Below are 11,080 nucleotides of genomic sequence, written 5' to 3'. Positions count from 1 at the left end.
TGAACTTGGTAAGATATTGGTTGGAGTTATTTTGCTAGACTTTATTCATCAATCGTGCTTGAACAAAGAAAAAACAGGAAAATATCTTTTTTTTTTCTAGAGACCATATTAAAAAGCTGACCTTGAGTTACTATCGAGCTAGTACCAACATCAACAGTCCAACGATCATCGATACGTTGGCCAATATGGTAGCTGCTCCACCGTTGATCTTATTATCCAAGAATTCATGGATCTCGTCACGATTCCGCAGAGTAAATTGCTTGTTGGTTTCATAGTCCTCCAGTCCGCTCTTAATCGAATCGTAAGCAGCCTGACCAAGGATGTTCTTGTTGCTTTCGATGAAAGCACTGATTGCATCCCGCTCGCTGTCGCTCTTCAAACGGGCCAGAACATTGTTGAAGGCCGATGCCACATTCGTGTAACTACCGTGCCTGTAAAAATCAGTAAGACATGTAAGACATATGCATAAACACAAAAATAAAATTGGGACTAAGATACTTACGATGCAGCCCAGTTAGCGTGATTTTGCTGCAGGTATCGGGAAACATGTGGCAAGGTGTATGGGTTGTTGATCACGTATGTGAAAGCATTATTTTTATCTTGCGAACGGACGTGAGGAGAAGCGATGCCATTCAGCATATCCTGCATTAACACGGTAGTTGAATATTTGAAGTAATCTCATTATAGAAACAATAGCACTTACCGTAATCAGTTCACTCGATGAGACACAACCCAATCCCTGAAGGATAAGGATCTGCTCTGTCGCCACGTTCGTTGTCAGATATTGATTCCACAAGAACTCGAATTCCTCCGTGGAGCCTTTGCGAATGCCCTCACAGTACACTACTTGACGCAAATCAGGATGGACTCTATTGAAGCAAGGGAACTGTAATTTCAGTCTTGTTGAGAATAGCATACAAACAGTGAAATACATACTTGACTGAAGGATTCTGGTGGTATCGGTGGAACTCGGCTACTGCTGCCTTGCTGCACTCTTCATGACCATAGTTGCAAGCCCATTGGAGTACGTTCTGGCGCATGTATGTGAAAATGCGTCGTTCGGTTGCGGTCGGCGCTTGGAATTTGACGATATCGTATGCCTTGGAGAAGATATCCAGGATGTGGGCCTTAAGAAAAGAAAAAAAACATATGCAATGAACAATAATTTCGAGTGATCAGTCATTGATCGTTGCGATTGAGAGCAATCTTACCGCGAACAGCTTCTCATCATCAGCATGAATTCTGCGAGACAGAGTGGTAAGTCCATTGACTGCGGCCAACCAGGGCGCATACTCGGTTTCCTCCTTAAGGTATTCTAGAATCTCCAGCGCCGTTCCGTATGGTACCACATCGCCGCGAGCCAAGTTGAACAGATCGTCCACGATCTGAGCTCGGTTTAGAACGTGAATGCCACCGAAGCCCTCGCTATGGAGCGCCTTGCTGATCTTTCCCCACAGAATGGCATCATAGTTCACGCGATAGTAGCCCACTTGCTGGTTGTTCAGAATGAAGTATTCGACATCCGAGGCTCCCTGCATGGGAATTTCGAACGTCATTCCGGTGTAGAATGCAGGACGAGTAATCGAGAACTCGCTAGCCTTGGTAGCGAAGGTAATTGGCAATGGCCATGCGATCTGTTCGTTGTGATCAGGTTCATTGACTAGGAAGCGTTTCTGAGTGATGGTGAATCCAGTGTCGTGGCTGGTAACAGTGACCAGAGGATAGCCAGACTGAATCGTCCACGGTTCCATGTAGGATCTGGCATTGGGATCATAGCGATTAAGAGCACTGAACAGATCTTCAGGGCGGGTGGTCTTGAAGGCGCGATCCTTGATGTACGCTCTAAGTGCAGTCTTGAACGTTTCCGTTGTGAGATAGTGCTCCATCATGCGAAGCATCACTGCTCCCTTATTATAGGAAATGTTGTCGAATATACCGCTGGCCTGAGCTTGCGTGTAGACGGGATGAGTCATAGGGTGGGTAGATCTCAAGCTATCCATCTGCATCACACCTTGCAGTTGCTCTACTACAAACTGATGATCAAGATTCCATTCTGTTTCAACAAGTGCTGTACCATAATACTGATAATAGCGGGCGAATCCTTCGTTTAGCCAAGTCACGTCCCACCATTCACATGTGACAAGATCTCCGAACCATTGATGAGCGATCTCGTGGGAAATCACAGCTGCAATACGGTGCTGTTGCATACTGGTGGAGTCATCGGACCGGTAGAGAATGTTCGTCTCGCGATACGTCAGCAAGCCCCAGTTTTCCATCGCACCGGCAGAGAAATCAGGTACCGCGGCCATGTACATGCGGGTCATTCCTGCCACACTAGCATAAGGATAATCAATCCATTCTTCCAAAGCTTTCAGTAGCTTGATTCCAACGTCCAAGCTGTACTGTGTTTGGTTCTGGGCCTGAGGACGTGCAAGAATACCCATGCCATCGCGATCGTTTATCTGGTATGGTGCCACGATGAACGCAATCAGGTAGGAAGACATGGATGGAGTAACGCCGAACGTTGTTAAAGTGCGGCCAACTCTATGGAGTGGAAAATTGAGATAATCTTTGAGATGCAATCTTACAAATCATCGACAAAGCCATTTACTACAGAGACTTACTCTGCGACAGCAGTTCCCACGATCGCCGTGTTGGAGTACACATTGTACTGAGTCTTGTGGTTGATCTTCAGCTGGAAGGTGGCCTTGAACCTTGGCTCATCAAAGCACGGAAAAGCTCGGCGAGCGTGTGTCTGCTGGAACTGTGTCGATCCCATCCACACCTTCACACCGTCTTCCCAGTAGTAGCTTCGGTAGAATCCGTGCATATCGTCATCCATGTTACCGACGTAGGTGAACGAGAGCACATACTCCACGTTGGCCTGCAGAGCGGAGCTGAGCGGAAGGGTCAAAATTTGCGTTTCCTGATCGTAGGTTTGCGGAAGAGTAGGTATGATCGTATTATCCGACTTGCGGGTCACGCTCCACGCAGTGATATCCATCCTTGCCATGTGCAGCTTGATCTGCATCACATTTTGTTTTTGGGTCGAGACAGTGATCTTTGCACTGCCATCAAACGTGAATTGAGCCTTGTTACCTTCTTGCTCCAGGTAAGGCTTGATCTCGATATCGTAGTGCGTAGGCCATACGTCATCGTTGAGTCGGTAATCTTCTGGCTGGGCACGTGGCTCGGGCTCAACCAGAAAGTAACGGTCCGGATCTAGTGGACTGGCCGTTGATACTACAGCGCAGGCACAGGTGACCAGCACCACCAGCGCTAGCTTTTCTGCCAATGTCATTCTGTAACGATACATCATACAGATAAGAGACGTGAGGAAAGATGCTTTACAAGCTACGATGATACATTAATCTCTATGAATGGGCCATAAAGACTGTCGATTGATAACTTCAAGCCGAGATGTTTCCGTCCCAGAAAGCGCAGGTAGTCGTGGGAAAATTAGAAAAATATTTCTACTAGTTCTCTTGTGGTGTAAGAAATTGTCACTGTTTTACGTTATTATATTTGAATTCCTGTTAAGGTGAATCCAGCTTATTTATGGTTGTAAATTTTATATATTTTTGACAGTAAATAACAGAATAACTGGAACCGAATTGTTACTGTTACTGTTTACTAGTACGCTAGTAATCAAATGTAACTTAACATTATTGCAGCTTAGGTGTTCCATACGATCCGTAGTTTAAAATTAAACTTATATAAGATTCATGTCCTCCTTGTCCATCCTTGTCCTCCTGGCACTCTATTAAACTCTCATAGCAGCATAACGTATTTTATCCATCTATCTCGTCCAACATTTTTTATTCATACGTGCAAATTGTCTAATTGTAGTGAATTTCACATTTTGTGGACGAAAATGACAGCACTAATTCATTTAACTTTTTTACCAGCCACGTGATCATTAAGGTCAGATGATACAAGTAACACGCTTTGGAACAAAGGAAAATTCGCATAAACTGTTAAATTAACTGTGGGTTTTGGGACTTTGTTCTGCTAATCATCAATATTATGATAAACCGACCGATTTTCATCTTCTTAAACTTATGTTAACGTTGCACATTAAAGCACGACACATATGACTGTACACCGTCAGTATGTAACACTGCCCGTATCACTAACTACACACGAACATCTGCTTGCATTGTCATATGGTATTACCTGATATGGTTGCTTAAATTGCTCTACAGCAACTGGTCAGACTGTTGTACTCTCACAGTTTATATAGAGCATAGGATTTGAGCACACGTAGATAATAAGAAAAACAAGTAACAAACCAATAGAATCATAAAAGATAGCTAATCGATTCAAGATGACAGGCTTTATCTGCAGTATACGATAATGTGACACTGATATGTCCACGGGAAACGGAAAAGCAAGTGTTTATTACACCAAGTAAGCTTCCTCAACCCAGTGCTTAAGCACCATCCGAAGAAAAGATTCTGATGTAATTAAAAGATGGGTATAGCCACCATAAATCTGAATCATTTGTTGTTCGTTAAATAGAAAGCTCACCAATGATTATTTCACAAATGTTAAATTAGAAGAAATAAGTCAGTAAAAATACGCGGTTTCTAGATGGCATTTCATAAATTTCATGTTTAGAACATGTTTAAAGAATTCTCTCCGAAATATTATGTGCAGTATAGGGTAAATGTACCAATAGTGGTGCAATTTGTGGTGGTACAGATGTATTTTAATGGATTTAAAGTGTCAGAAACGACAATTTCTGAATATGTCAACACATAACAGTTGGAATATGTATTATCTTCGCAATCACAACCATTTTTACCATAAAACACATCGAATTTACGAAAAAATACATATTTTTGTGATTGCTTCCTTGTACCTATAATGGTGGTATGGTTCCTATAGTCGTCGTATTGTGTTCCTATAGTGGTGGTAAACAAAGATGCATCAAAAAGGGTGTATAATATCAATGAAACTTAGTTTTGAAGCTGTTTCCGTATGAATAGCATGGATTATTGCCATAATAATGATATCTTTCGTAATTTGATCGTAAAAAATGTATGAATTTGGTTGATGAAAATATTGACTGAAGTACTGAATAACACCTGTCGTCAATCCATACTCAGAAGAGTTTGCTTGATTTGAAGTCGATTTTTCACTCAGCCAGATAAGCGAATTTTGGCCTTTGTTTCATAAATTACTTACAGAAAACTAATTTTTGTTGCTTATTTTAATGAAAACAGTACGACATGTCAAAAATGTCCTCGAAAAAAATCTAAAATAAGCTGTTTTTATTGATTTTAGAACTAGGACCACTATAGGAACATGCCTGTTTGGTGTACCAATAATGGCACTATCGTAAACAACACCTAAAAATACGTAAATATGGTCAAAAGCCAATGAATTTGAATAAAACAATATAATTTGATAACAATTATGTTAAAAAACTAATAATTGCATTGTTATGTGGTCATTTAGAACGTTAACAAGAATATGAGTATCGTTATGAAATCCTAAGGATTTTGGAAAAATGTTGATACCTTTCACAAAATAATGGATTTTTCGGTCACTAAGAAACGGAATGGCCCCATTTCATTTTTAAATCCTTTGTAAAAGGCTAGAGAACATTTCACACTATCATAAAAAAACTTAACTACTGTTAATTTATCGTATGAGACGCATTTTAGTGCAATACCACCACTATTGGTACTAGCACCACTATAGGTACGTTTACCCTACTTACTTACTAGTTAAACAGATTTAACAAAATGTTTGAAGTTATTATGTCAACACCCCGTGAGTAATAAAATTTAACCAAATTTGCGAAAATAGATCAGTATATACATAAAAAAAACCAATTCATTTATAGCTTCACAGTAGTTACAGCAATTCTACAGGTTATTAAATACACTCCAGCATGAAAACCAATTCTATCAGTCTTCTGAATCACTCTATACTCAGCGCTGAAGCAATGGCCATGCTTCTTGATTTAAGATTGTTTAAAGAGGCGAATAAAACCGTTCAGCGACTAACGGGATGCATTTTCCTTTAAGTTTTCAATGTTGTTTTAAGAAATGAGATAGTCTTTTAGTTTTTGGCTTCGAATTTGTTGTAGTTCCATAGCTTTATTTATTTTTAACAATTATCTACAAGTAAAGAACAATTCTTTTTCATACAAGTATCGGTGGTGAGGAATCACAAAACAGCACGTGAAATAAAAACGGACACCATCGATTTATCAGCGGGCTAGTACCAACATCAACAGTCCAACGATCATCGATACGTTGGCCAATATGGTAGCTGCTCCACCGTTGATCTTATTATCCAAGAATTCATGGATCTCGTCACGATTCCGCAGAGTAAATTGCTTGTTGGTTTCATAGTCCTCCAGTCCGCTCTTAATCGAATCGTATGCAGCCTGACCAAGGATGTTCTTGTTGCTTTCGATGAAAGCACTGATCACATCCCGCTCGCTGTCACTCTTCAAACGGGCCAGAACATTGTTGAAGGCCGATGCCACATTCGCGTAGCTACCGTGACTGTTTGTAAGAGACAACACTATATGTAAGAAACATGTACAAACGTAAAATACGTCTAAAATACTTACGATGCAGCCCAAATGGCGTGATTTTGCTGCAGGTATCGCGAAACATGTGGCAAGGTGTATAGATTGTTGATAACATATGTGAAAGCGTTACTCTTGTCTTGCGAACGTACGTGAGGAGAAGTGATGGCATCAAGCATAATCTATAACAACATGGAAGTTTAATGATTAAAGTAATCTTAATAAAGAAATAATAGTACTTACCGTAATCAGCTCACTCGATGAGGCACAACCCAATCCCTGGAGGATGAGAAGCTGTTCCGTTGCCATGTTTGTAGTCAGATATTGGTTCCACAAGAACTCGAACTCTTCCATGGAGCCTTTGCGAATGCCCTCACAGTACACTACTTGACGCAAATCAGGATGGATTCTATTGAAGCAAGGGAACTGTAATTTCAGTCTCGTTGAGAATAGCATACAAACAGTGATATACGTACTTGACTGAAGGATTCTGGTGGTATCGGTGGAACTCGGCTACTGCTGCCTTGCTGCACTCTTCATGACCATAGTTGCAAGCCCATTGGAGTACGTTCTGGCGCATGTATGTGAAAATGCGTCGCTCGGTTGCGGTCGGCGCTTGGAATTTGACGATATCGTATGCCTTGGAGAAGATGTCTAGGATGTGGGCCTTAAGAAAAGAGAAAACATATGCAATGAACAACAATTTCGAGTGATCAGTCATTGATCGTTGCGATTGAGAGCAATCTTACCGCGAACAGCTTCTCATCATCAGCATGAATTCTACGAGACAGAGTGGTAAGTCCATTGACTGCGGCCAACCAGGGTGCATACTCGGTTTCCTCCTTAAGGTATTCTAGAATCTCCAGCGCCGTTCCGTATGGTACCACATCGCCGCGAGCCAAGTTGAACAGATCGTCCACGATCTGCGCTCGGTTTAGAACGTGAATGCCACCGAAGCCCTCGCTATGGAGCGCCTTGCTGATCTTTCCCCACAGAATGGCATCGTAGTTCACGCGATAGTAGCCCACTTGCTGGTTGTTCAAAATGAAGTATTCCACATCCGAGGCTCCCTGCATGGGAATTTCGAACGTCATTCCGGTGTAGAATGCGGGACGAGTAGTCGAGAACTCGCTAGCCTTGGTAGCGAAGGTAATTGGCAATGGCCATGCGGTCTGTTCGTTGTGATCAGGTTCATTGACTAGGAAGCGTTTCTGGGTGACGGTGAATCCAGTGTCGTGGCTGGTAACAGTGACCAGAGGATAGCCAGGCTGAACCGTCCACGGTTCCATGTAGGATCTGGCATTGGGATCATAGCGATTAAGGGCACTGAACAGATCTTCAGGGCGGGTGGTCTTGAAGGCGCGATCCTTGATGTACGCTCTGAGTGCAGTCTTGAACGTTTCAGTTGTGAGATAGTGCTCCATCATGCGAAGTACTACTGCTCCTTTGTTGTACGTAATGCTGTCGAATATTGCGCTGGACTCAGCTTGTGTGTAGACGGGATGAGTCATAGGGTGGGTAGATCTCAAGCTATCCATCTGCATCACAGATTGCAGTTGGGCTACAACGAATTGATCTTCAAAGTCCCAATTCGTCTCAACGAGGGCCGTTGCGTAGTATTCATAGTAGCGAGCGAATCCTTCGTTGAGCCAGGCAACATCCCACCATTCACATGTAACAAGATCTCCGAACCATTGATGAGCGATCTCATGTGAGATGACAGTTGCAATACGCTGCTGTTGCATACTGGTGGAGTCATCGGACCGGTAGAGAATATTTGCCTCGCGGTACGTCAACAAGCCCCAGTTTTCCATCGCACCGGCAGAGAAATCAGGTACCGCGGCCATGTACATGCGGGTCATAGCCGGCATACTGGCATATGGATAGTCAAGCCATTCGTCCAATGCTTTCAGTAGCTTGATTCCAACGTCTAAGCTGTACTGTGTTTGGTTCTGGGCCTGAGGACGTGCAAGAATACCCATGCCATCGCGATCGTTTATCTGGTATGGTGCCACGATGAACGCAATCAGGTAGGAAGACATGGATGGAGTAACGCCGAACGTTGTTAAAGTGCGGCCAACTCTATGGAGTGGAAAATTGAGATAATCTTTGAGATGCAATCTTACAAATCATCGACAAAGCCATTTACTACAGAGACTTACTCTGCGACAGCAGTTCCCACGATCGCCGTGTTGGAGTACACATTGTACTGAGTCTTGTGGTTGATCTTCAGCTGGAAGGTGGCCTTGAACCTTGGCTCATCAAAGCACGGAAAAGCTCGGCGAGCGTGTGTCTGCTGGAACTGTGTCGATCCCATCCACACCTTCACACCGTCTTCCCAGTAGTAGCTTCGGTAGAATCCGTGCATATCGTCATCCATGTTACCGACGTAGGTGAACGAGAGCACATACTCCACGTTGGCCTGCAGAGCGGAGCTGAGCGGAAGGGTCAAAATTTGCGTTTCCTGATCGTAGGTTTGCGGAAGAGTAGGTATGATCGTATTATCCGACTTGCGGGTCACGCTCCACGCAGTGATATCCATCCTTGCCATGTGCAGCTTGATCTGCATCACATTTTGTTTTTGGGTCGAGACAGTGATCTTTGCACTGCCATCAAACGTGAACTGAGCCTTGTTACCTTCCTGCTCCAGGTAAGGCTTGATCTCGATATCGTAGTGCGTAGGCCATACGTCATCGTTGAGTCGGTAATCTTCTGGCTGGGCACGTGGCTCGGCCTCAACCAGAAAGTAACGGTCCGGATCTAGTGGACTGGCCGTTGATACTACAGCGCAGGCACAGGTGACCAGCACCACCAGCGCTAGCTTTTCTGCCAATGTCATTCTGTAACGATACATCATACAGATAAGAGACGTGAGGAAAGATGCTTTACAAGCTACGATGATACATTAATCTCTATGAATGGGCCATAAAGACTGTCGATTGATAACTACGTGTAAGGATGTTCCCAAGGGTTGTACGCACTATAACAAATCATTTTCTTAAATGAATTATCTTATCTATCGATGTGTAGAATGGGGATTTCCCTTCCATTTTTCATCATGAGCAAATCTTGTCCGGGTTGCTTATAAATGTAACTTACAGAGGTATGTGATTCATACTTTTGTCCAACTCAATTACAACTGTTTATGATATGTCATTCTTCTGAAAAGCTTTCATCAAACTGTTAGTCTACGTTATGATCATCGTGGAATGAAACCATCCTCATGATAGAAAAAAACACTCGCTAGAAGTGTTCCAGCAAAAGAACGACAAAAAGATCTTTAAAAAAAAATTCGAGTCTTTGATCATTTATTGACCGCTTATAGTTAATAGTAGGTAAACTGAAAACGGTGTTTCATATAGAGATAGATATAGAGAAATTGTGATAAATTTAAAACATCTAATTGCAAAACCCATATTGGTGTACCAGTTATATGTTGAAATATAATAAGTTTGAAGCGTCCAAAACTATGACACAATTGAGTCAAGTCTTTTCATAAATGAAATAGTACCATTTTGATAGGTAAAGGCCCTTGATAGGGTCTAAGTGACAAAGACACGATGTTAAACGCCATAAGACAGAAAATCTTTACTGTTTCTGGGTAAGAATTTTTGAAAGAAATTTTAATATTCACTTAATAGGTGTGTTAACTGGTATATATTCAAAGCAATATTCTCTAACACAATCATGCGAATGAAAGCGTTTATGACAGTAAGAAATGTATCCAATTTCTGGCTAGAGGTATGAGTACACTTATTCACATAGCACAAAACCAATATGCACCGTATTTAATTTTTGGTACACCATTTTATATCATTGCAACGGCACGTCAGCCAATTGTCAAATGTCTCTTTTTACAAACTGTCACGCGATCGATAGTCGCTAATTACATTCACTGTGATTGTAGTAACAATCAGTCTACACCAGTAAACAGTTCACAGAGTAAAAAAGCACCGAAATAAAACTTTCACACTGTCTTTTTGGACAAATTACCTGATATGGTTGCTTCAAATGCACGGCAGCCACTGACCACGAATAGCAGATCGGTGGCTATTTATATAGAAGAAAGAACATTCCAAAATGTGAACATGTGCGGATCCTAAACAAGTAAAAAAAAGAAAACAAATAAAAAAGGCAGCAAATCGAATCAAGATGACAGGCTTTATCAGCATTATACGATAGTGTGCCATCGATAGGCCTTGTCTTTGTGGGCAGGTGAGCACATGGCACACAGTTAAGCTGCCTGCAAAACCCTGTCACTGTGGTAGGGAGTTGTACTTGATGTAAAGGTGTGGGATACCGTGCAACAAATTAATGCGAAACGTGAGGTCTTGTGGTGTTGTGTGGGCCAAAAAGTGCTACAGCTTTGATGGTTGTAGTGGTGTGCTTTACACAAGTCATAGAACACTTTGAACGTTTAATTTGATTGATTTGTTACATCGTACTTACAACTTTACTGATTAAACTCAATAAGACAGTTAGTAAGTGGAAACGGGTGTATGACAATCGAAGGCGTTGCATTTGGAAAGG

General features: G+C 42.1%; 2 protein-coding genes across 3 annotated transcripts; both read right to left on the bottom strand.

Annotated features, from left to right (window-relative positions):
* Window positions 1–16: 16 nt before the first annotated feature.
* Window positions 17–4,329, bottom strand: LOC11175889 (membrane alanyl aminopeptidase). The gene is made up of 7 exons (XM_003436525.2): window positions 4,177–4,329; window positions 2,625–3,302; window positions 1,212–2,544; window positions 937–1,127; window positions 704–869; window positions 503–642; window positions 17–431 (listed from the first exon to the last, which is right to left on the bottom strand). Exons 2-7 carry the CDS (start codon window positions 3,299–3,301, stop codon window positions 131–133), a joined length of 2,808 nt encoding a protein of 935 aa, XP_003436573.2. The 5' UTR covers window position 3,302; window positions 4,177–4,329; the 3' UTR covers window positions 17–130.
* A 1,747-nt stretch (window positions 4,330–6,076) lies between these two features.
* Window positions 6,077–10,700, bottom strand: LOC11175602 (membrane alanyl aminopeptidase). 2 transcript variants are annotated; one of them, XM_003436524.2, is made up of 7 exons: window positions 10,544–10,700; window positions 8,713–9,390; window positions 7,300–8,632; window positions 7,027–7,217; window positions 6,794–6,959; window positions 6,593–6,732; window positions 6,077–6,524 (listed from the first exon to the last, which is right to left on the bottom strand). In XM_003436524.2, the coding sequence occupies exons 2-7, from the start codon at window positions 9,387–9,389 to the stop codon at window positions 6,224–6,226; spliced, it is 2,808 nt and encodes a 935-aa protein (XP_003436572.2). In that variant the 5' UTR covers window position 9,390; window positions 10,544–10,700; the 3' UTR covers window positions 6,077–6,223. The 2 variants fall into 2 exon arrangements, with proteins under 2 accessions (XP_003436572.2, XP_061503391.1); XM_061647407.1 differs by having other exon boundaries at window positions 10,441–10,572.
* Between the last annotated feature and the right edge of the window lie 380 nt (window positions 10,701–11,080).

The sequence above is a fragment of the Anopheles gambiae genome, chromosome 2 (genome assembly GCF_943734735.2).
Source record: "Anopheles gambiae chromosome 2, idAnoGambNW_F1_1, whole genome shotgun sequence".
In the NCBI taxonomy this organism is placed as follows: Eukaryota; Metazoa; Arthropoda; class Insecta; order Diptera; family Culicidae; genus Anopheles; species Anopheles gambiae.
The sequence above is the reverse complement of the archived record's forward strand: the minus strand, read 5'-3'. Positions and strand labels throughout refer to the sequence as shown.

What these genes read in the sequence shown, in the direction of transcription:
- LOC11175602 (XM_003436524.2), bottom strand. Translation starts at nt 9,389, where the DNA reads ATGACATTGGCAGAAAAGCTAGCGCTGGTGGTGCTGGTCACCTGTGCC. An exon ending in GTGGGAACTGCTGTCGCAGA is followed by an intron (nt 8,633 to 8,712) that starts GTAAGTCTCTGT and finishes TCCACTCCATAG; the next exon opens with AGTTGGCCGCACTTTAACAA. An exon ending in CACGCCATTTGGGCTGCATC is followed by an intron (nt 6,525 to 6,592) that starts GTAAGTATTTTA and finishes TCTTACAAACAG; the next exon opens with TCACGGTAGCTACGCGAATG.
- LOC11175889 (XM_003436525.2), bottom strand. Translation starts at nt 3,301, where the DNA reads ATGACATTGGCAGAAAAGCTAGCGCTGGTGGTGCTGGTCACCTGTGCC. An exon ending in ATGATGAGAAGCTGTTCGCG is followed by an intron (nt 1,128 to 1,211) that starts GTAAGATTGCTC and finishes TCTTTTCTTAAG; the next exon opens with GCCCACATCCTGGATATCTT. An exon ending in CACCAGAATCCTTCAGTCAA is followed by an intron (nt 870 to 936) that starts GTATGTATTTCA and finishes TTGCTTCAATAG; the next exon opens with AGTCCATCCTGATTTGCGTC.